Source organism: Prionailurus bengalensis, chromosome C1 (assembly GCF_016509475.1).
Source record: "Prionailurus bengalensis isolate Pbe53 chromosome C1, Fcat_Pben_1.1_paternal_pri, whole genome shotgun sequence".
NCBI lineage: Eukaryota > Metazoa > Chordata > Mammalia > Carnivora > Felidae > Prionailurus > Prionailurus bengalensis.
Window position 1 is genome coordinate 117957357 of NC_057345.1, and position 25209 is coordinate 117982565.

The 25209-nt window shown below is 54.6% G+C and overlaps 1 protein-coding gene across 2 annotated transcripts in view; it reads right to left on the reverse strand.

The window, feature by feature from the left end:
* Nucleotides 1–25209, reverse strand: part of GLI2 (GLI family zinc finger 2) — a 258619-nt gene that overhangs the window by 37297 nt on the left and 196113 nt on the right. The window contains exons 1-2 of one of the 2 annotated variants that reach the window (XM_043576561.1): nt 4266–4299; nt 2227–2430 (exon numbers count right to left, since the gene is read on the reverse strand). In XM_043576561.1, the coding sequence (XP_043432496.1) occupies nt 2227–2308 (82 nt within the window). In that variant the 5' untranslated portion in view covers nt 2309–2430; nt 4266–4299. Of the gene's footprint in view, nt 1–2226; nt 2431–4265; nt 4300–25209 lie in introns of those variants that run through there. The other variant, XM_043576560.1, reaches the window with a different exon arrangement.

The following is a 25209-nucleotide window of genomic DNA, read 5'->3' on the forward strand; positions in this document are numbered from 1 at the left end:
TAGCTGATGAACTTTCCGGGCCTCGTGTGGGCAAGTGCTGGGGCTGACACACCAGCGGTGTGAGCCTGTCGTGCTGTCTCTACTCACTTGGGAGCTTGGTTCAGGGCCAGCGAGGTCTCAGGGTTTCAGTCTGCAAATTAGCCAAGTGCCCTCTGGAGCTGGCCCCATGCCTGCTTTCTCAAGGGACTGGGGCGGAGGATAAGTGGGCGTGACAGGAGCCACGGCGACGTTTATATGGAAATCAGGCATCGAATCAGTGCTCCGCAACTCTAAGTCCCTCCTTCAAGGGATGGGCTACACCGTTATCCACTGAAACTACTGTGTCCTTGTCTCTTCTAGAGACATCTCTCAGGGCCTCTGACCCACGAGCCATGTGTCTTAATCTCCTACAGCTGCCGTAACAGGTTCGTAAGTACAAACTCAGCGCTGACTGCTGTTCGAACAACACAGTCCTGGAGGCCAGAAGTCCGACGTGAAGGTGTCAGCAGGGTCACACTCCCTCCAGAGGCTCGAGGGGATAATCTGTTCTGTGCTTCTTCCTCCAGCTTCTGGGGGTTCCCAGTTTCCTTGGCCGGTGGCCACATCTCTCCCATCTATGCGTTGTTCTCTCATATGTCTCTTGTGAGGACACTTATCGTTGTATTTAAGGCCCACGCGGACATTCCAGGATGATCTCCTCATTCAAAATCCCCAACTAAATCACATCTGCAAAGGCCTTTTTTCCAAATGAGGCACCACTCTCAGGTTCGGGGAGTGGGGTGTGGACGCATCTTCCCGGGGGCAGGCACGGTTCAGCGCACTGCACCACGTGCGAGGTTCAAGGCCAGGGCAGCATCCTCACGCTCCGTGCCAGCGCATCGCTGGCTGGGTCATCAGCAGAGGCGTGGAGAAGCACAGGCCCACGTTCCGGAGTCGGCGGCTCAATGTGGAGGCAGCGAAACGCTTCGCCGTGGAGATTTCAGGGCTGGGGTCCGACCCCTTGGGAGTCACTTCAGAACGGCCACACTGCGGCCAGCCACTTTCACGTCCTGTAGTTGCTGGCAGTTGCCTCGTCTGGTTTCTTGGTGGTAAAGACGAGGTGAAGTGCAAAACACATGGCTAGAGCGACGAGTCAGATAGTCCTTTCTGTGTATTTGGAGGCTGGAGTCCTTTTCCTTGTGAAACTCCAACCTGAGCCTCTCGGTCCGGGACTCAGCTCCAGCTTCCAGTCATATCCACAAAGTGGGAGAGGGCACATCGCCCCTGGTGAGGACGGGATGTGGTTAGGAGGGACCCGCTGGGATCGTGTTTCCCGGAGCCTCTGCCCACGGGCTCCTGAGTGCAAAGTCCTTAGAAATGTCTGTCCTCTGCAACGTCCCTCTGCCCGATAGTTTCAGTGGGCAGATTCTGAGAAGATGCAACCTGGTTGTTTTTTGACAAAAACAGCAGCAATAAGTGGCCACCGGGTACCATGGGGACAGCGCTCCAAGCTAGGGGTGGGGTGGGAGCACTTCCGGGATGACAGGATGGGCGGGGCCAGCTCCCAAATGTGCTTACTAGCATCCAGCATGTGTAGGTGCATGCGTGTGCGTGTGTGTGTTTGTACGGGTGCATCGGCGAGGTGGCGATGGGGCTGGAAGTAGCACATTGTTTTTGGAAGGACTACATTTTAGATCTGAAAACCATATTGGCGTCCCGTGACGTGTCTCAAATTAACTGGACTGGGGGGGTGGGGGGGGAGGGGCATCTGATCTCCCAGCTGGACCAGGCAATTGTCTCTCAAGCATCTGACCTGAGACACACCAGGCCATCAGTGCTCACATGTGGAGGCTTGGGGTGTCATTTGGAGGCCACGTGTTGACCTGCAAGGGGCAGAAGCCAGCCCCGCGCTGTCCTCCTTCTGCTCTGGGGGCCCATGAAACGGGATCCAACGCCCCCTCTACTTAACCAGAAGCAGAGTTTGGTTTATTGCAACCAAACAGTTCTCACCTCTGATAAGATCTACAAGAACAAACACACCCGGCCATTATTGTACATAATTTGCATGCAAAAAGGTGTTTACGGAACAGCTCTCAAGAACAATGGTCCCCAGACCGGGTTGGCTCTCGCCACTTACTGAACACCCGTTGTTCAGGGTGGTGGGGAGGAATGTCAGCCTGCTCACTGTTGTCCCAGAGGACTGGGGCTGGGGAATCAACACTGTTAGGGTTAGTGGCCCTGTCCCCCAGTCCCCCAGGCCCTACTCACCGTCAGCGGGGCTAAGGCCCCGGGCCGCAGAGATCGTGGGGAGTGTGGGGCTGCTGTGCATGGCACGGAGGTAATGCTCCATGTGGGGGCTCACGTAGGGGTGGGGGGCGTTGAAGGGGGACTCCCCGGGGCCGGCGGGGTGTGGGGAAAGCCGGATCAACGAGATGTCGGAGATAATGGGGCTGCCACTCAGGGCAGGAGGCCTGCAAAGACAAAGGAGCCGTGTAAGAAGGCATGGCCAGTCGTGGAAGGACGTGTGGGGGACCCGGCTGAGACACAGGCTCGGTCCTCGTAGTAGTCTGAAGTCGCACACAGTGGCTGGCACATGCGGGTTGAAAACTCCTGTGTGCTGGTGCGGCTGCCCACCGGCCGATCTGGTGTTGGCGATGAAATTCGTCATACACACATTTGGATTTGCGGGACCACAGGCTCAATGGGCCACACTGTCCCACTGCTTCCCCAGTACCTGCTCAAAGCTGGACAAACAGAAATAACACAACTCTTTATTAAATGACTGGATGCATGCGTTCTATATGAATGAAAAACAGAACATGAGAACTCTAACACCAGGGGCAAGATGCAAAGAGCTCATTCCTTTTTTGTTTTTAAATTTTTTTTTCAATGTTTTTATTTTATTTTTGGGACAGAGAGAGACAGAGCATGAACGGGGGAGGGGCAGAGAGAGAGGGAGACACAGAATCAGAAACAGGCTCCAGGCTCCGAGCCATCAGCCCAGAGCCCGACGCGGGGCTCGAACTCACGGACCGCGAGATCGTGACCTGGCTGAAGTCGGACGCTCAACCGACTGCGCCACCCAGGAGCCCCCCCTTTTTGTTTTTAAATATATTTTTTTTTCAAAAGTTTGTTGCTTTGTTTGTTTATTTAGCGCGTGCGTGCAAGCAGGGGGCGGGGCAGAGAGAGAAGGAGAAAGAATCCCAAGCAGGCCGCTGCACTATGCAGAGCCTGACTCAGGGCTCAATCCCACAAACCATGAGATCATGATCGGAGCCGAAGTCAAGGGATGCTTAACCCACTGAGCCACCCAGGCGCCCCTAAAGATTTTAGTTTTAAGGAATCTCTACATCCAACGTGGGGTTCACACTCACAACCCCAAGATCAAGAGCTGCACGATCAAGAGCCAGCCAGGTGCCCCAAAGAGCTCACGTTCCTAACAGAATTGAGAGAAAGGGAGGAATCGGGAGATGCCCTGAAAGTAGAGAACTTTGGTTTAGAGGGGTAGTTGCTGCTGTGGAGCACCCAGCCACAGGATTAATTGCGAAGGAGCAGACCAGAACTCAAGAAGAGTTCTGGAATGCTGAGCTGCAATAAAATTCTGCAATATCCTTTTAGTTCTCCTTACACGGATTTTTTTTTTAACGTTTATTTATTTATTTTGGGAGGGGGTAGAGGCACAGAAAGAGAGGGAGAGAGAGAAGATCCAAACAGGCTTTGCACTCTCAGCATGCAACCCGACGTGGGGCTTGAACCCATGACCTGTGAGATGGTGACCTGAGCTGAATTCAAGAGGTGGATGTTTAGCCGACAATTTCCACTTTTTCAGAACGTGGGGTCTCCCTGTGATCCGACACAGCACAAAGAAAAGAATATGTGTTAGCAGCAGACGAACCCGCGTTAGGATCTCAGCCGTTACCAGCTCAGTCACACGAGCAAGCGATTTAACCTCTGCAAGCCTCAATTTCCTCCACTGGAATACGGAGATAATAATGCCTTTTTCATGAGGCTGCCCTAAGGATGAAAGTGCCCTAAGGATGAAAGTCCGCCAAACGGTACCTGAGACACAGCCGTCAGATGGTAAACGAGAGCTGTTATCACAGCATCAGTGCCACACTTGGAGGGCAAAACCCAGGTGTGCCCCGGAGGCTGTCAAAACCTCCCCCATGGGATTGGCCTTGGATGTGGGCAAGGGCATTGTTAGGATTGGTTACTTCAGAGTGGGGATGGTCTGTCCACTGGCTGCAGCGAACCACAGATAATGACTGCTTGTGTTTAACAGTGCCCGAAAACCGTGCCTGCGACACCGTGCACGCCGGGACCCAAGCAGGTGACATCCAGATGTCTTAACATCTGGGTTTCACAAACTCCCCGCTGGGAGGGCCTAAGCATTCTGCTACATCGGTTTCTAGCTTTTGCAGATGTGATTGCAATGGACGCGCAGACCCGACGAACCTGCCAGGCCACGTTCACACTGGTGTGCTTTCTGCCCACACCGATTCTTGGCCTCCGATGCCCTCCTGCACCTTATAAGGCAAATCCCTTCTCTACCTTGTAAGCCCAGGGGAGGGAACTGCCTCGGGGACACCTTCCCTGAAGCCCCTTGCCCAGGCGTGAGCTCTCTGCTCCTTCCTCCCTGCTACCCCTGGGGTGCCTGCTGCTGGTCTTGGGTTAACGGGCCCATCTCCCAGGTAACGGGGTTCCATCTGAGGTCCCTCTATACACTAGCACCGGGCAGGGAACTAGCATCCCAGAGGCATTTCAGTGACGGCTACAAGTATGACTGCCAGGCCCTGAGCTCAGCAGAAGGGAGTCTCCGGGATAAGCCACGAGTCATGGCCTCAAGCCGCTCTCCCTCACAGGCTGCCTGCCCAGCCCAGTCCACCTGTGAGTGAACTGCATTAAGAACAAGGAGCTTAAGAGACATCTTTGCTCTAGGCAGGGGTGCTATGTGTCCAAGGATGGGGAGGAAAGAGAACCAGACTAATTTGTCCTCTTGCTAAGGGCCAGTCTCGCTGCCTCGGGCATGGTGACTGGGGCAGGATGGACACTCACACTCCCGGGACAGGACAGGTGTTCTATGAGGACCATACTCGGAGAATAACACCTGTGGGCCGGGCCTGCGGGGCGGGGAGGAGACCTCTGACTACTGCACACAGATCTGGGATTGAAGGGTAAACATTCTGGAAGGCTGAGCCCACTTCAGTCAACGCAGGGTGTTCTGGAGAACGGTGTGAGGCACCTCTTGTCCTCAGACCCCTTTGTCCTTCCCCCCCGCCCCCCACCCCTGAAACACACGAGTTTCCCGGGTCTGCAGGACGCTGGCCAGGGTTGAGGTCACAGCAGCCTATGGTCATGGAAGCCGGTGGCCTTAGTGGCCTGTCCAAGCCTCCCTGGCACCAGGGTCTCCTTGTAGGGCATAGTGACAACAGCTGAGGCCCCAAGAGACAAACCAGTGACTACATGGGGATTTAAAGGAACATGTTTAGGGCACACGGCAGCCCCAGTCTGTCCGAGGTGACCCCATTCCACTGACCAGATGAGTGTCTCCGAAGCAAGAGGCTGGAGAGAGGTGTTGTCATGGTAACAAGCGCACCCCTGGGGGGCTGCCCTGCCCTGGCAGGGGCTGGAATCCAACCCAACCTAGCAGTTGGGCTTGGAGGTGGTGGGTGGGGCCCGAGTCCCCCCCCTGGAACAGGGACATGTCTTCACACCTCCATACCGCCCCTCAGGGGACAGTGACCTCTGCGGCCCTCAAGGGAACAGGGAGCTCATGAGGACTCTGGGCCCAGAGAGGAAGTCACCCTCCATGCTGTGTGGCCAGAGAGACGCAGGCTAAGACTCTACCAAGTCCTCCTCACTCCCGGGATAGTGCTCCCCTCATCCCAGGGGCCACCCACCCCCACAGAGAACACTGCCAAGGACCCATTTCCCTGGTGTGACGGGGAGTGGAGCTGAGAGAGGCCACTGCCCACCCTCCCCCCCCCCCCAATGCAGTTTTCACAGGGTGTGCTGGTGAGACAGGTCAGCTCAGAGGGCTGATTCAAGGGCACACAGAACAATCCTTTGCTCTTCCCAGTGCCAGGAGTGCTGTCACTCTTGGCCTGGAGGCTGTGGGATCTAGGCCAGCAGAGCTCTAGCGCAGGCACAACCAAATGTTCTTCCTTTACATGAGGAGCAGGGCTGAATTCTGGAAGCTGTTTGAGGGGACCGAGGGGCCAGGAAGCAGTGGGGCAGGACCGGCACCTGGGCACTGCTTAGGCCTTCCAAAGCACTGGTTTTCTCTTGCTAACCTTGACCCTTCCCACCTAGCTGGGGGGCCTCAGCCAGCATGCTGCCCCTCCCCGGTGCCTCCCAGAACGGCACACAAAGACCAGTGCTAGGTGCATGGCAGGGGGTTAGCAGGCATTAACTCTCTACCCTTCCCTTCTCTGCAACAAGTCATCTTGGGGTTGGGAGCAACTACTGACCTGGGCACCCAGAATCCAGAACAAGAGGCCCATCAGCCAACACAGCTGTGGATGACTGTCCAGACGCCTCCTCTGGGAAGGCTCCCCAGATGTCCCCTCTGTGTGGTGACACTTTGCTGTGCCCTCACCTGACAGTTCCTCAAGATAGGGGTGACTGCATGCCAGCTGTCAAAGGACATCGTGCATGTAGTTCTGTTTTTAATCCCAGTAAAAAATTCACCAAGAAGGCACTTCATGCCCATTTTACAGATGAGAACACACCCAGGAAGGCAAGGTCTCTTGCCCAAGGTCACTCAGATTGCAGACAGTAGAACCACAACCAACCGAGGTGGGCTGGGCCCACGCTTGTGCTGTGCCCATCCCCTCGGGAGAGAAACGGGTGCTCTTGATGACTGTGGTTTCTTGTGAGCAGGGCTCAGGTGGGTGCAGGATCAGAGAGGGGCAACACACGAGAGCAGGACAGCTTCCTCCCCACTCTGCGTCAGCTTCTTTTTCTGTCTTCGTTTCCACTCCATCACCATGCACAATCCAATCCAGCTCTCAAGAAGGAGCCAGAACCTCTCCCTCGCACTGTGTTGTGAATGACCGATAAGGATCCAGGGGCACAAAGGTTCCAAAAGATTGCCATTTTGACAGACCAAATAAAGCCAAAGGAATAAATCTCAAATGGCAGAATTCCAAACATTATTAATGCGTGTGGGGGAGCAGGGAGCTTCCGAAATCACAGCAATACCGCCAACTTTCTAGGCAGGTCCTTCAGGGACCCGGGGTCTCTTGGTCCCGTCCCAGGGCCCAACTGAAGGTTCCATGCCTGCTGGGTGCTTACCAGCATTTGTGAGCTGACACCAGGACAGACGTCTGTTGATGAAATCTGACCCAGCACTTAAGGCTGACCCCCAGCCACAACTTCCCTTTCTTCTTCCATTTCTATGCCATTGGCCATGGGGGCCCAACCCAGGTCTCAGTGATGGCCTGTCCAGGCCTTGAATTCTGGCAACTGGGCAGAGACTCAAGGAGGTGGCTTTGCAGGCTGACATCAACTGGACTGTAAGTTGCTCAGCTTGGACACTGCTCTTAAGCATTGCCTTCTCCCCTGCAGTCCAACTCTGAGCTCACCTCAGCCTGATTCTACCATTTGTTCCTTTGTGTATTTGCTCACATCCCCGACAAAATGGACCTGGGCGCTTGCTCTGTGCCCAGGACCTATAGGGAGCCGGGAACCCTAGTGGAAGAGGCGGACCCCCAAATCAGGTAAGCATCAGGCAGTCTGATAAAGGCTCTGGCAGAGGAAAAAAATTATCTAACTCTGCACGTAAGTGTAAGGGAAGGCTTCTCAGAGGAGGTGACATTTGCGAGGGGTTCTGAAGGGTCAGTAGGAATTCGTGAGGAAGTGCATTACGAATAAAGGAAGCAGCACGTGCAAAGAAAGGCTAGAGTATAAGGATCTGTGTGAGCGAAGGCTACGCCTTGATGGAGGAACAGAGCACTTTGGGCTGGATCTGTACTGGACCCACTGGACCCACTCTGCTTTTTCTCCTGGGGGTGGGGGCCATGTGACCTGAGCTCAGCTGATCAGAGCATTCCACATTCCTATGTACGGTGATCGTTTCAGAGACGGGCATAAGCTTAAGCTAGCAGTGGACTAGGTGCTCCCAGTGCAGATCCAGCCTCGCCAGAAGTTCGTAGCGTTGGCCTTTTCAGTTATCTCACCCTATGCGCTTGTTTGTTCGTTTAAACCAGTTTGAGCTAAGTTTTTCTATCATAGGCAACAGCCAAGGGAAGCTTTGACTAACACTGCCTCTCCTGGCCCAGAGTGATCCTGGGCCCAGCATCCTGCAACGCAGATCGGAGCCCTAGTTCCTCGGGCCCGTCCACCCTCCCGCCTGCAGGACTGAAGGACAGGGTGGTAGGTGTCCCGCCCAGGGCCGCTGAGGCTCACTCCTAGCTGTGTGGCTTGGAGCGGTTCAGGCACCTCTCTGAACCTGCGTGCTCATCTATAAACAGCGATCGTAATGGCGCTCTTACAAATACGTGGTGGGAAGCAGAGGGCAGGTGAGCATGGGGGGGGGGGCTGACGTGTGGGCATGAGGCACAAACGGGGGGTTCTGGGTAAGAGGAACAGCAACCGCCTCCCTGCCTCCACTCCCTGCGTGTGCGTGTATGTGGGTGTGTGGGCACCTGTTGGCGACGGGCGGCAGTGGCCTGCAGTGGGGCCCAGCCTCTGGGGGGCCTATCCTATGGCAGTTGACTCCTGCCCTCCCAGTGTCGGCGCTGGTCAGGAGGGCCGGCCTGGCTCCTCCTGGAAGCTGCAGGGAGGACCGGGACAGGGCGACTCCTGAGCAGGGTCTCTCCTCCACCCTCTTCCCTTCCCCGTCTACCAGGTGATGCCGCTGGACAAGGCTTCTGGGTCAGGTCCGAAGACCAGAGTGGTGGCCAGGCGTGAAGAGGAGTAAGGACGGGGAAAGCAAGCGGAGACCTAGCTGGACGGCTGCCGTCCTGGCCCTAACCTGCCGCTGCCATGGCACACGGGGGGGTCAGCCTTGGCCGAACACCGGCTGCATGCAACACATCCAGCAACTCTGCAAGGCAGCTTGTATTACCTCCATTTTAAACAGAAGGCAACCAAGGGTCAAGGGGGGTTAACCAGACTTGCCCAAGGCTGCAGAGCTCTAAGTGGCCGAGCGGAGTGGAAACTAGGCCTTTCTGACTCTGCGAGGTCAGGCTTGGCGCGTTGCCCAGAGGTCCACCCAAAGGCAAGCTTCCGCCTCAGCCGTCCGCCCTCGACAAGTTCAGCTTGGTGTCTCTTTGCAGACGTTGCCTCAGCTGGTCCTCGAGCGGACCCCAGCTGGGGTGGGGTGCAGGCTGAGGGGAGTGGCCCACACTTGGAGGTGGGACCTGGGCTTTCTGGGTCTGAATTATAGCCCTGCCACTTACTGCGGACCTTGGCTGTGCCCTCTGCCCCGAGCCTCCACAACCTTGCCTGTAGGGAATGGGGCACTAGGGCCTGACCGAGGGCTGCCATGGCATGGAATGAGCTCCGTAAGCGAAGTGCGCAGTGCATCCCCGGGTGCCTCGGAGATGCCCACCCCGTGCTCACCACCTGTTTTTACAGATTTAACAGATGAGCAAAGGGAAGACACTCAGAGAACGGAGTGGACCCAGTGCTATCTTCCAACAAGTCCTGGGCCCCTCCGCATGTGCTGGCTCAAGAGTTTTGGAGGGAGAGAGAAGGCAAGGCCAAGGCGATGAGACCCCCACACAGCCACACACGGCTCAGCACCGAAGTGGCTGGGCCCGAGTCAGCATGCCTGCATGCTTGGGTATGGGCACCATCCCTGGGAGCTGGTAGGATGGGGATGTGCCCCCGAAGGGTGTACGGCTCCTGTGGGGCTGCAGGGGTGAGTAGGACTGTGTTTGATGGCAGGGATAGGGAGGGCATCTGACCCACAGCACAGCCTGAGCCAGGGTGCAGGGGCAGGTACCAACGCGCTCCTTACTGCGGTGGGAGGAGGGGCAGAAGTGCAGGGATGGGGCACCCGTACCCCACCCACGGTGCTGTTTGGAGAAGCAGAACAATGCAGAGCTGAGGGATGCTGACTCACTCAGACTCAGCAGGAGCCACTGGGGCAAACTCTCCCATGTGGGGGCCAGGGGCCAGCAGGAAGGACCCTTGGCAACCCAGAGAGGCTCCTGATGGACCTTTCCCTGTGGCAGGTCAGTCGGGCCAGAAACAGGCAGGGATGGACGCTTTGTGTCCCATTTCACCGACAGCACTACTGAGACCCAAAGCAGCAGTGGCACAGCTGTGGTGAGGTCAGCGGCACAGCTGGACTGGAACCCCGGGACCCGGTGTTAGGGGTCACAGCCACAGCCCGCTCTAGGGGCCTTTGCTGAGGTTGAGGAAGGAGAGGTCTGGTCGCTTGGGGCTGCAGGCCTACGAACCTCAGCTCTGGCCTGCTTCTCAGGGTGACTGAAAGCTGTGGTGGCAGCAGGAGAGATCCTGTGTGGTCACGCACCTGCCTCTACTGTCCACCCTCCCTGTGCTTCCGCTCTGGTTCTGGGCCCGTGCCACACCTGCTACTCCAGTCGTGCCCTGCCTCTGTCCCCAGCTAACCTCCAACCTCTCCCTCCAAGGGTCCAGCTCAGGGCCCCCTTGCTCAAGAAGCCTCCTAGCTCCACAAGGAGGTCAGGGCCCTCATGAGACACTCCTGTGGAGGACAGCCCCTTCCCTGGACCCTGAGCATGTCCATCCTGGCCGAGCACTGGGCACCTGCAGTGAGCCCCTCAGGGCCTGTCCCCCGCCTTGGACGGGCAGCCAGGGAGCAAGCTCAGGTCCACTCCTGCTCACTTGCTTCCCCAGCACCCCCTCCTGTGCCCACCGGGGTTCGGACGGCATGCTTAACATGTGGCTGCTACGTGAATGCATGAATGAATGAATGAAGCAGGGATTGTGTCCAGTGAATGGCATAGGCATTGAGGCAGAAGGCCCGGATTCCAGCTCAGCTCACTCCTAGCTGCGTGGTTTGGAGCGGTTCAGGCACCTCTCTGAACCTGTGTGCTCATCTATAAACAGCCATCGCAATGCCGCTCTTACAAATATGTGGTGGGAAGCAGAGGGCAGGTGAGCATGGGGGGCTGACCTTGTCTCTCAAAGATGCATCTATGTCCTTCCTCATCCCTTGCTAATATCACTGTATTGGCAACAAAAAAAGGCTTGGCAGGTGTGATTAAGGTAAGGTGACATTATGGATTATCAGGGGGTCCTAAATGCCAGAGCAAGTGTCCTTAGAATAGAGAGAGGCAGAGGGATGCAGAAGAGAAGGAGGCAGTGTAATCATGGGGGCACAGGCTGGAGGGATGTGACCACAAGCCAAGGAACACTGGTGGCCTTGCAGAGGCTGGAGGAGGCAAGGATAAATCCTCCCCTAGAGCCTACAGAGGCAGCACGGCCCTGCCAATGCCTTGATTTCAGCCCAGTGATAATGACTTTGGACTCTTGATCTCCAAAACCGCGAGGCAATCCATTTCTGTTGTTTTAAGCCACTGAGTTTGCGGCAGCTTGCTGGGAGCCAAGACAGTATGTAAAGCATATTGTGCTGGTGTGGAGTAGGCGCGTGGGAGATCCTGACATCACTGTCACTATTACCGTCACCTGTCTTCCGAGACTGTTCAGACCTCAGAGACCAGGGTCTGTGTGTTATTTCCTGGAGTGGCCTGGCCCCCCGTGGGCGCTCCGTTGGCAGCAAGCTGGGGAGGAAGGGGAAACTCCCCTCCACGCTGGGAGGGCATCTGAGCACGCTCACAGGGCTCCGCAGCGTGCCTTCCTGCCTGCCACCCGGATTACACGGTCACTGGCTCCCCATAGCTGAACGCGCCCTGCACGTAGCCCTGACATGCCAGCCCCTCCCACCCCGGAGACCGCTGGCTCGCATGTACTCATCCCGCCTTTGGGCTGAGAGGCCGCCACCCACCAGGATCACAGGGCCATGGGTGGAGTCAGAGGGCTCAGGGTAGGGAGGCTGTGACCCCTCTGCCGTTACCCAGCTGCTCAGGGCCAGGCACCCACTTTCTGGGAAACACTAGGCAGCTGGCCTTGGGCCCACTGATCTGCTAGAAGGCCAACGAATACCCCAAAGCTGGTCTTCCTGCTCTGAACCTCCTCGAGCCAGGGCTCCTTAGCACCAGGGCCAGGCATGTGTCAACGCTCGCGGCCCTGTGCCTGACAGCAGATAGACGGCCGATGAGCTCCTCTGGGTGGACTTCAATCTCTCCTGCAAGGGTTTTTGTTGTTTCTTGGTCTTCTGTTTGTTTGGTTCATTCGGGGCATGTGAGACTGCACACTGGCAAGCTTGCTTCTGGCGCTCTCCGTATAGGAATTTTAAAAGTTCCAGGAATCAGGTCCCATTCAGAATATATACCCAGGGGGTTTGCAAGGGTAAAGAGATGCAAACTGACATTCTTTGGGAAAGCGCTGGGGAACTGCCCCTCTCCAAATCAGAGCCCAGTTCATTTTCTGTGAAAATCTGCATGTTCCCCTGCACCTGGGCTGCCCTCTGCCCATGTGGGGAAGCTCTATAAATCAGCAGAAAGGATAACTGTAAACAGGGCCTGGGACCACAGCATCCAGCCATTCAGTGATTTGTTCGTGGGTTCATGCGTTAGTCCCTCTGTCGGCCGATGTTCACTGAGTGTGGGCCTCTGAGGGCACTGGGTGGGGAGCTAGGGGTACTGAGGAAGACTCGGCCAGCATCCCACACCGAGGAAATAAGAAACCTGCCTGACAAGTGCTGCACCAGGGGTGTCTGGTCAACTCTGACATTCCCAAGGTTCACCTTGAACCCATGCTTGCACAGATCTCAGCAGAGACGTGTGAGTCCCCATGAGGCTATGTTGATGACCAGCCGTTAGGGCGATGAATCTGGGGATCCAGCCATGAGTTTGGGAAATTACAGCCCCCTAAGCCTGCAGTCTACTTCAGCGCCTTGACAGAATCACCACGCTGGGACCTCTGGGGTCGCAGAGGAGAGTGGACACTAACCGTAGCCTACCAACAGTATACAAAGTACTGGAACAGAAAGAGGGTGGGGGTGGAAGGGAAAGAATTTACTCATTCTGCTGGGGCCATCTGAGATGGCTTCCCGCAGGAGGTGGCACCTGAAACTGGGACTGAATTCTTACAGAGAAACGGAAAGGAGGCAGTGAGTGGCGCAGACCTGGGGTTCCGAGGCAGGAGAATAACTGAACAAAGAGCAGGTCGTATCGGGAAACAGCTACCAGAGTCCCGGAGCTGAAAGTCAGACCACACAGCTGGGTCAGAGGAGAATGTGTGGGGAACCAGGAAGTGTGTTTGTTGGGAACCTGAGTTGGGTTCCCAAGTCCATCACCTGACTTGCCCTTCGCGCAGACACCTCATCATGGGATTGAAAAGAACAAGCACAAACTGAGAGAGGATATTTGCAACACCGATAACTAATTATGGAATGAGTGGCCTTACTATATACAATGCTTATTCACATCAATATGAAAAAAGGCACCTCCATACAGAAATGAGCAAAACAGCTCAACAGGCACTTCGCAAGAAGGAAACGTTATTGGCCAATAAACAGACGAAAGGATGCTCAGCTTCACCAGTAATCAGGAAAATAGAAAATCCAAATCACAGGAGACACCAAAATTGTGGCAAAAAATTAAATGTTGCTGACATTACCCTGCTAACAAGGATGTGGAGCAAGCCGAGCTCTCAAACCCTGTTGGGGGCGAAACCTCCCAGAAAAAGTCTGGCAACATCCAGCGTTAAAACGTGAACACCCCATGACTCAGCAATTTCATTCCCAGACACACATTTATTCTAAAGAGCAGCCAGCCATACGTGGGGCCCAGAGGACGGGACGGGCGCGTTCACCGCGATGATGTTTGAAGTTGCAAAAACAAAGACACGTCCCGGATGCCTGTCAATACAGACTGCTTCAGAGTTATGAGAATTCACCACCCAAGGGCCCCATGCATTAACGGGTGAATCTCTGGAACATAATTTGACCCGTGAAAGTAGGTTCCCAGCGAATACACTTGCAATGATTCTGTTTATATCAAGCACGCAAAGCAAAACTAAACGATGTTGTTGTTAGGGGAATCAGACATACAGTGGAACCATCATGGATGCGAGGGGATGATAAATCTGAGTGGTGGAAGTGAGGGTGCCTGGGGCAGGGCAGCGGAGGGGCACATAAGGACCCTAAAGGTGCTGGCGTGTCCCCAGTCCCTCGCCTGGGCGGGGAACGACACGTATGATATTCCTACTCTTTGTATCTTTTTTTTTCTCACAGAGAGAGCTGGGGGCCGGAAGGGCAGAGGGAGAGAGAGGGAGAGAGACAAAGAGACAGAAAGAGAGAGAGAGAGAGAGAGAGAGAGAGAGAGAGAGAATCTTAAGCAGGCTCCATGCTCAGTGTGGAGCCCGACACAAGGCTCCCTCCCACGACCCTGGGATCATGACCTGAGCTGAAATCAAGAGTCGGACACTCGACCGACTGAACCACCCAGGCACCCCTACTCTTTTATATCTTAACCATGCTTTTGCTCGTCCTTTTGTATGTCTTCAATATTTAATAAGCCTAAATCTTAAAGAGGATGGTTGGCTTCTGGTTAGAAGTTGGCTGAGCGGACGGGGGCTCTGTGGTGGGGAGCTGAGAGACCGCAGGGCTGGTCGTGAACTTGTGTGGGCTGCTGGGAAGCCTCTGGGGGCCCGGTGGTTGTCTCCCTGTCACCCAGTGGGCTCATCTGGGCTGCTCCGTCTGTCTGCTGCCCAGGCTCCCTCCTGGCCCGCCGCAGCCCGTCCGACAGGCCTGCTCTGCGGCCGACGTACGTCTTTATACGCATGTGATCCATTCGACCCTCCACTCACCCCGTTCCCAGACCCACACACTCCACCAGACCTAGCCAAGCCGCCGGCTTTCAGCTGTCACTCCCTACACAGAGCCGTAATAAAGAAATCACTGTTTTCAGCTGACAAAGAGCAGATTTCTTACTAAGTAAACACTGATGTTTTGGTAGGGAAATTAGGTTATAAAACTGCACCGACAAAGGAGGCCATACACATGGACTTGGTTAAGATCTAGCCACGCAGGCAACAGGGGTTAATTCGATTGCCCACCCTTTATCACATCCCCCCCCCCCCCCACTCCCTTGGAACAGAAGGATAGGAAGGTTATCAGCTTTTTCAAACATAAAAACCAAAAAGATAAAAGACAAGAGGGAAGTATCAAGGAGACTTTTCGTAGCCAAGTGATGACTTAGACAGAGCTGGGGAGGGGGTGGCGGGAGAGGCCTTGGATTTGAGCCATGTGTGGGGGATGGGGGTGGGGCAGGAACACAGCTGGCCCCCGGGAAGAGGCCCGGATAAGGTCCTCTCCAGGTGACCTGTGCTGGGGTTAACCTCTGCGTATGTGAGGCCTTTGTCTGTAAGAACAGCCAGACGGAGCGCAGTCTGAGCCGAATCTTCCAGAACGTCACGGCTTTATGGGGACTGTCATACCACAGGGCAAATGCCAGGGGGCTGGAAGGGGAGCTGTGGGTGGAGGGCAGGAGGGTTTCATCACACTGCCCTAGGGGTCTAGGTTTAGGCCACGAGAAAAGTCCCTGATGGCGGGTGGCTTACACACAGGGAACCTCCTCCACAGTGAGAATTCTTCAACTCTGGCCTGGCCTGCCAAAGTGGTGTGTGGAATTTCCTTTCCTGGATGCCTGTCAAAACTAGATGGATAATTCCAAATAGTTTAGATAAAAAGTCTTCTTAGAGGTGGGTGTGCTGCCGATTTTTACCCAATTTTGAGTCCATTAGTGTGTGCATTGAAAAGGCCCCCTCTTTCACACTGGGATCTGTGTCTGCCTGGGAGTGGAGGCCCTCATTGGTACAGGGGCAACCCCAAGAAGGCCCTGGAGCCCCATGGCAGGCTGGGACTAGGGCTGAGCTGGGGACAGACAGGCTGCCCATGCCTTCCTTCTGGTAAATGCTTTCCATTCCTGGTTTCTTGGTGTTCTGGGCTCTCCCCACCCCCTTTCCAGTACACGACTCTGTAACTGCCCCATTTCTCCTCCTTCCCCTCCAAGACCATGAGATGCATATGGGCAGCAACAGTGGGCCTCCTTGGGCCTGTATCCCCAACACCTGGCACAAGGCTGGCACATCCTAGCCTTGGGTGGGTGACGTCAGATGAATGAGCGCTCAGACCTTCCCGCCCCCCCGAGTTAGGCAACAGCTAAACTCTACTTGCTTGGGCAGGGCGGGTCAAGTTCACATCTCAGAAATGCAGCTCCCGGCAGGAGAGAATGGGAGAAAAGGCTCCCACCGTGCCCAGCGTACCTCTTCTCCGTGGGCACCAGGACGAGTAAGTGACACAGCAATGCTGGCCACAGTGCTGGACGCTCAAAGAGCAGTGGGACTCAGGGGCAGAGCACTGCTCACGAGTCCCCCCAACTGTGGTGGACCAAGGCCAGCAGGAGTGACCTCCAGGAAAGCCAGCAGCAATGAGCTAGGCTGAATGCGAATGCATTCTGGGCACTGGCATCAGCTTCCACCCAGAGTGGGCAACCCGACCTTGTGCCCTGGGAGAGGATCCCACCTCAAAGGCCAATCTATCCCACAAACTGGAATTTTACTCCTAGTGGGGCACCCGGGTGGCTCAATCAGTTAAGTGTCCGACTTCGGCTCAGGTGGTGATCTCACAATTCGTGGTTTCAAGCCCTGAGTCGGGCTCTGTGCTGACAGCTCAGAGCCTGGAGCTTGGCGGCTGCTTCAGATTCTGTGTCTCCCTCTCTCTCTCTGCCTCTCCCCTGTGAGCGTGCGCTCTCCCTCTCAAAAAAAAAAATTAAAAAATTTTTTTATTCCTACTGATTAATTCCTTTGGGTTGACTATTGTTCTGTTCCCATCTTTGCCAGCAGGGATAACCCACCGTAGCCCTAAGACCTGCAACGAGATGTTACTCCCTCTCCAAGGACAATCATGGCATAGAGAAAGGCTCAGGATGGAGAATCAGATCTCACATACCAGCTGAATGATCTTGGGGAGCTCTTACATTCTGGGATCTGTTTTTCTGCTCCACAAAATGGGGAGACTATCACTCACCTTACAAGGTGTTGGGGGTACTGGATATGATAACATCTGCCCAGCACCCAGTAGAGTACCTGGGATGAAATGTGGCTTTACTTCTGGTATCAGCGCGAGGGTGAAAAGGGCAAATCATTGTCCGGAGCTCACGATGTACCAGGGGCTGTTCTATGTGCTTTACGTACACCCACTCACCTAATCCTCAAGCCCACCCCATGGGATGCTGTTGTACCCCCATATTTATTTATTTATTTATTTATTTATTTATTTATCTATCGAGACAGAGCGAGAGTGGGGGAGGGGCAGAGACAGAAGGAGACAGAAACCGAAGCAAGCTCTAGGTTGTTAGCACAGGGCCCGACGTGGGGCTCTCACGAGCTGTGAGATCATGACCTAAGCCGAAGTCAGAGGCTTAACAGACTGAGCCATCCAGGGGTCCCTGGATCCCCACTTTAGAGATGGGGAAACCAAGGCTCACAGAGTTAAACAGCCAGACCAAAGACATGAAGGGTATAAGTGGCATAGGCAGGATTTGAACCCTGGCCCCACCCCATCCTGCCCAAATCCTGGGGGCGTAGGATGTGCAATGCTCAAGAGGATGGTGGCCCAGTGGGACAGGAGAACCAGAAAGACCACCTCTCAACCCTGCAGGATTTTCCCACCAGGAAGCCCTTCCCTATGCCTGCTTTGCATATGCCCTCCCCCAGTGCAGACCCGCCTCCTTTCTGCACATCAAGATGCCTTTCACTCCCGGGGCCCCTCCTGCCCTGGGCTGACCGCACAGGCTCTCTCCAAAGCCCAGAGCCAGGCAGTTCCTCTTCTGCGAGGGGCCAGCGTTCAGCAAAGATCAAAGAGCAGGCTGGCTTATCAGACACGCTCCTCATTAAACTTTTACAGGCCAGATTCCATTATAAATGAGCTGTCTGTCCCACACCGCAGAGCCCGTTCCTGGAGCCGGGAATCTGAAGCTCTCAGAGCCGGGAGAGTCTTTAGTAGAAAGGTCCATGCAGAGAGGGGGCCTCTAGGGTCAAACTGCCCAGGTTCCAGTCCTAGCTTTGCTACTTACTAGGAGGATGTCACTAGAGAAAGTGGTCAACCTCACTGTGCCTCAGTTTCTCCACTTAGCAAGCAAATGTGACAATGTTGCTTTCCTTATAGGGAGCAGGAGACAGTTAAATCCAGAGGGCTGGACCCTGCACCTCAGTCAGCCTGCCCCCAGTGACCTGCTGCCCAGAGGGGTCTCTAAGGGTCACTCACATCACCTTGAGCCAAGGTTCCACACTTATTAGCCACTCGGCCCTCAGAGAGCCATGAGGGGAGGCCAGCTCCACAGTTCTCTGGGCTCTGCATCTACCTGCCATCCCATTGCTCTGAGAAGGAAGTGGTCGGTTACAGCGGGTTTTAAGGAGCGCTCCCTAGAGATAAAAGGACAACTTGGACCCCAGTGAGGAGGAGGGCGAGGCCTCTGGTGGGCAACTGTGGACCCACCCAGCATCTCAGCCCGGAAGCCAGGCAGATATGCCCTCCCAAAGTCTCTTCCTTGCTTCCACGAATCTCTAAAAAGAAGTGCGCACATTTGCTGAGGGAAGAGAACGTTCTTTGCGAAACACAAAGCCAGTCCTCTGTGAACCGTGAACCTGGTGAACCGTGAACCAACCAGAAAATATTACTGCCTCGAGGCGGGCTGAGGACAGGGCTGTCAGGGGCCCCAAACAAAGCAGGTTGCATGTTTATTAATCTCACGACGAGCTGGTGCAGTCTTTATGGAACACTGACCTTGGAAAAAGCCATCTTCAAATCCCTCCAGAATAGAAAGTTCAGGAGCTCAGCCAGCAACAGCAAAGCAACTACGTTGTGAAGTACACCAACAGAGGGGCTTAAACATCCCCATTAATATGCAGGCACCAGGACGAGGTGGGTTCAGACATCCTTAACAGCTCTCTCAGGGGGTCTCTGGATAATTTGCACGTGTGACAAAGTGTGCAGATGATGGTGGAAGGCACAGGCCCTCGCACCCACCAGCTGGCGTTTCCTCTTTTCTCAAACTACCTGGGCCCTCATGCTGACTTCACATGAATTGATAGCTAAAGCCCCAGAGCCATCTGTCCCTAGCAAGACCACCCCCCTCCTCTCTCCTTGTCTATACGGGTGGCCTTGGGCCGTGACCGCTGGAACCCTGCTCACCAACTACAGCTCAGGATCAAGTGGCCCTGATGGCAGTGACTAGTGGTGGTCAGCTCTAGAACCTAGGCCGGTGCTGCAGGTTCAGCCATCACCACGGATGTCAGAGGTCAGGTATGGAATCAGGCACGAGGAGAGAGAAAGGGACTGTCCTTCTCATGGTTGGGAAGATGTAGCTGCCCTCGTTCCAGAAGCTCACCCCCTTCTGCAAGCCGAGAATGTGCACAGATTTAGGTCAACTTATGGGGACTGCATCTGTGAATGGGTGATAAAAAGGAACCGGGGGATTTTTAACACCTCGTACTTTGGACCCGTTATCACTGAGAGGGAAAGGCCTACAGCCTGCGGATTCTAGGACTCTGGGAAGCCAACACACAGCCCCGGGCCTGTTTTCTTGGGTATAAAATAAGCAGTGGCTTGCGGTGGTCCCCAAGTGCTGGCCTGTGGGTGTCTGTAAACAGATTCCCAGTCCCCATTTTAGCCCAAAAGAACCAGAACTTCTAGGCTTGGGCCTAAGAATGTGCATCTTTAAGACAGACCCGAGTTCAGATTCGCAGCCAGGTTTGAGAACTGCGGGACGAGATGGTCTCTGCGTACCCTCCTGGGCTGGAAGCAGCTGGAATTGGTCCTCTCTGACGCCCCATGGCTGGGTGGGGATGAGAAGGACCCCATAAGCCACACGGGGAGTGGAAGGTTGACCCCTTCCACGACAGGGCACGGGTTGATCCTGGCCCACTGATTCCCACACTCCTGCTTGCGTGACTGCTTACACGGGGCAAATGGGGAGCTCCAGCTGGGGGCCCTGCATGCCATGCCTCAGTCTCTGTCCCCACTATGCCTAGCAAGCCTGTTTCCAAGGGCAGGGGCCAGGAGGGGATCCAAAGAGCCCCCCCCCCTCCCGTTTCCCACCAGCAGTCACAAGGCTATGGAAAGTCTACAGGGAATGTTTGCCCCCACTGATTGGCCGGCCTTTTCTTCTTGCTCTCGAGAATGGACTCTCAGGCACTCAGGATCATATTCCCAAGGGGAAGTCAGGGGGAGGTCACAAGAGAACCCCACCTGACCAGCAGAAACAACCCCCCTGCCCATTTATCTCCGCACCACTTGTGGTTTATACAGATAAGAAATGTTGCCCCAAGGGGCACCTGGGTGGCTCAGTCTGTTAAGCTTTCAACTTAGGCTCAAGTCATGATCTCACAGTTTGTGAGTTCGAGCCCTGCTTTGGGCTCTGTGCTGACAGCTCAGAGCCTGGAGCCTGCTTCAGAGGCTGTGTCTCCCTCTCTCTTTGCCCCTCCCCCACTCATGCTCTGTCTCTGTCTGTCTCAAGAGTAAATAAACAGAAAAATAAGAAAAGAAAAGAAATGCTGCCCACAGAATTCACCGACAGTGCCAGGTACTCTTCTAGAACCACTTGAGCATTAGGGAGCTGTGCAAGTCCTGCTGTGGGTTTGCACCTCCAGGGGACAGGGAACGTTGCCTGTGTCAGGGTAGGAGGCAGGCATCGAGGAGGAGGCCGTCCAGCTGGGCTGTGCGGGCTGGGTTTCCACACACTGAACCCTATACCCCACTCTCCTCTCTGTAGCCGCCTGTTGGAGGGGAGGACAGTCAGCCTGGACCCTGCTCCTCATCTGCCTGGGACACGATGACAGGCTCTGGCAGGTCCCTTTGCCGGGTTCCCCACTTCTCCTCTCCATCCCGTAGCTGCTCCTACAGGCACCCTGGAAATAAATCTGACCCCTCCCTCTCGCTCCTGGTTGCCAAGGGGATAAAGTCCAAGGTCTTTCAACTGGGAGAAAAAACGGCCCCACGCCTCCCCATCCCCAGTGGTACTTCTTCAGTCCTATTTTCCACCTTCTTATGTCATGGCCACCAGACAGAATCCTCTTTGAAGGTCATGTCATGGCCTACCTCCGCCACAAGGTCCCTCGGCCTGCAATGACACCCCCCGCCCTCCAATAAGCAAACGGACATAGCAACTGTGAGAATATTCACCGTTAACATCTACTGAATGCCTGTTTTACTTATATGACCCCATTTCATTCTCAAAACAACTCCTCAGATGGGACAAGTGCTATTATTATGGCCTATTACAGAAGGAGAAACTCAGGTTAATCCTTTCGGATTGGTCGGCTGAGTTCAGCGCTGGGGTTCAAGGCCAGGTGGGCTGGCAGGGTCGGTGGCAGAGCACTTCCCTGGTCTAGCGGGAGGACCTCCGGCGCACGCGCGGTGGAGCACTGTCCCCGGAGCGCATGCGCCCGAGGCGCCCAATCACCGGACTGTGGGGCCCAGGACAGCCAATGGGCAGCGGCCCCGGCGCGGAGCCGTAGGCGGAGGCCCCCACCCCGCAGACAAGAGACTACACCGCACCTCATTTGCTGCGCAACGTTTGTGTAATTAGACGCATTTAGCGCCGCAGAGGCGGTGTGGGCTACCGCAGGGGCTTGATGGATCGGGCGCTCCCCCAGGCTCCAACCGCATTAATCACAGAAGCCAGAGCCACCGGGGCCGTTTTTTTCGTGTAGGCTTCGTCCTGTTTCCCACCTGAGGCACCGGTGCGGGAGAGGGAAGGGGTGGACTTCCCAGGGCCCCAGGCCAGCCCTGAAGTACTGGCCAGTGTCCCCGTGTGGCCGGGTGGGGACCGACTGTCCCGAGGATTATGTGGAGCCCTTGAAAGCGCATCCTGGCAGGGCACGGGGCTTTGGGAACACAGTGCTTCTGCCCGTCACTGGGGTGTTAACCAGGAGAGCCCCTCCCTAGCTGGGGAAGGGGGACGGCATGCCCACCTCGCAGGGCCGACTGGCAAGAAGTCGCTGCCCCCCTCTGAAGCTCACCAGCTGCATCTCACAGGGCAGTGGGGAAGGTGAAACCAATATAGCATACTTGACTCCCTCCCTGGCAGAGCCTGGCCTCCCGGAGGCCCTGCACACACGGCTGATGCCTTTTGTTATATTCTCTTGGGTGATGCCATACTGGCCACGGGGGTTTGGGGATCCAAATAAGCCCCAGAGACATTCAGGCCCTAATCCCTGGCATCTGTGACTGTGACCTTCTAGGGGAAAAAAGGACTTTGCAGATGTTATAGAATTAAGGATCTTGAGACAGGAAGATTATCTTGGATTATCTGGGGGGGGGGGACCCTAAAAGCCCTCACTGGCATCTTTATAAGAGAGGCAGAAAGAGAAGAGTATTATAGAAGAGGAAGAGAATGTGAGGACAGAAGCAGGGGAGAAAAGGCAATGTGACAAGAGGCAAGGGTCACCGGCTAAGGAGCCTCCAGAAACTATGAAAGTCAAGAAGCTAGATTCTCCTCTGGAGTCTCCAGAAGGAACCAGCCCTATCAATACCTTGATTTACTTTAGACTTCTGGCCTCCAGAACTATCTGAGAATAAGTTAGTATCGTGTTGTGCCACTGGGTAAACTGTTATAGCAGCAACAGGAGACTACTAATTCACTGCCCCTCAGGTATCAAGTCTGGTGAAAGAGTCATCTGGGCCAGTGAGTGACAAGGCCATTTCCACAGGCCCACTGATCTGGCCAGACGTCCCCAGCTGCCTGCCACTAAGGCTTTCTGCTTCTACCAGTGTTCTGCCCATGCCGCACCCTTCACTGGCCGGGAAGGAAGCAGGCCCAGAGAGGGGACATGACTTGTGTCCAACCCAAGGCCGGTGAATGACAAAGCCTGGAGAAGACTCAGGGACCATCTCTTAGATCTCCATCAGCCCCAGGGGGACAGCACTGAGGGCTCCCGTCAGGGCTCCCTCATTCAGTGACGGGAGGCCCATAGAAGCATCGCTTGGGGGCATGTTAAACCCAAACATGAGCCCTACCCCAGTCTCTGACTCAGCAGTCTGGCCTAGGGCCTGAGAATCCGTATTCCTAACAGAGGATGCTAATGCTGCGGGTCCAGAGGTTTGGGGAACCACTGACTGAGGGGGTGGTGCCCTAACAAAGGGCTCTGTGTGCTTTCAAGAAGGAATCAGCTGGGCCTGTCCAGGAGACCAGTGCTTATCTATGTGCCCCCAGGAGAGAGCCCAGCGTGCAGCTGAGGGCCTGGGGTCAGGAGGTTGTAATTAGATTTCTAATTCTCCCAATCCCTAAGTGGGTGACCCTGGTGATTAGTTATTTAACCTCTCTGTGCTGCCTCAATTTCTTCTGTAAAATGGGATGGTATGAAATGCCTGTCTTACAGGGCTGTTGAGAGGATTAAGAGAGATGAGAACATGAAATATAACAGAGCCTGTGTAGTAGGTCGGAATTATTATGAGAAATGGCAGTTGTCAATGGTGGGGTCTTATATAGCTCTGCTGTGGTCGCCAGGTTTGTGCGGACATGTGAGCCAAGATAGTCACCTCATGGTGCTGCAATCCTGCGTGGGCTGTACCTCCAAGGAGCCACCGGCACCACCTATGTCTCTGACCAGCACCGGGTCCCTTGCAGGGGACACTTCCCTGCGGGTCTGCTTTCCGAGGATCTGTGTCACTGAACGAGCCCCACTATTTCTCAAGAGCAGAAAGTCAGCAACTCCAATCCCCTCCCAAATAGGGACTCAGCTTCCTTGATTCTCCTTCGGGTTCTCAGATGCTATCGACTGAGCAATTTTTGGATGATTCACTAGCTCCAAATGTGTGCATCCCCCATAAGCTAGCCGCCAGAGCTGTAGTCTCAGCCCCTGCGGCTGGAGGGGCTGGGAGGTGGGCAGAGGGCTGCAAGGGCCCCATCACCTACCAGCTGGACCAGCAGTAGGCCCTAGTCAAGTGAGAACCGGCGACATGCGCTGCCATGAAATGAGAAATTTCCAGTATTTATTTGAAAGACACGGGAGACGACTCTAGGGGACTCCCAAAGTCCAAATCTGTGGTCACTGCAACCACACAAAAATAGTGACCACAACAGAATATACCTCAGAGTAACACGACTATCCAGGCATTTATTTGGTGTAAGTAAATAGCCAAAGAAAGAAAGACACAGGGGAGAAGGGACTATTTCTTACAGGAGAATTCCAGGTGATAAATGTGGAAGGAATGATGGAAATAGAAAATCACCATTTGGCAAACACTAGTAATTAGTTTCTGTTGAGAACTGTCCATGGATATTAAAGTTAGCGGGTGAAGATATGATGAGACACAGGATATTTACATATTATCCAAGTATCACCGCCCAAGATACTTATTACTTACAAAGGGACCAGCTTTAAAGTAGAGAAACCCAGCAGACCTCACGTTAACTAAGTGATCTCCAGTGACGAGAAAAATTAACATCTCCCATGACGAGAAGTATTGCCATCATGTGCATGGCATGATGTACTAGGAAGGGGCACCAAACCACTTTTAAGGTATTATACCCCAAAATGCTTATTCTGGAATTTTTTTTAAGTTTATTTATTCATTTTTGAGAGAGACAAAGAAAGCATGAGCTCGGGAGGGGCAGAGAGAGAGAGGGAGAGAGAGAATCCCAAGCAGGCTCTACCATGTCAGCACAAAGCCTGATGCCCAGCTTGAACTCACAGAACCGTGAGATCATGACCTGAGCTGAAACCAAGAGTCGGATGCTTAACCGACTGAGCCATCCAAGTGCCCCTATTCTGAATTTAATCATGAGGCAACTTTCACATAAGTGTCCCAAATCTGCACATTTTGTACTGGCCTGTCCTCTTCGAGAGGGTCAAGGTCATGAAAGACAAGAGAAACTAAGTCACTATCTCAGATTGAAGGAGGTTTGACTGCTAAATGCAAAGGCTGGATCCTGAACAGGAAAAAAAAAAAATTAGTGGGGAAACTGAGGAAATGTGAGTAAGATTTACAAGTTAGTCAATGACACTGTATCAGTCTTTTTGGTCACGTAAGATGTGAACAGTGGAGGGGATAATGGAAACCTTTGCACTATTTTTGCAACTGTTTTCACATGTCTGAAATTATTTCAAAGTAAAAGATACGTTAAAGGAAAGAAAAGCAAAGTCCCAGATTGGCTCTGCCTTGGGGAGGCAACAATGGGTGCCCAG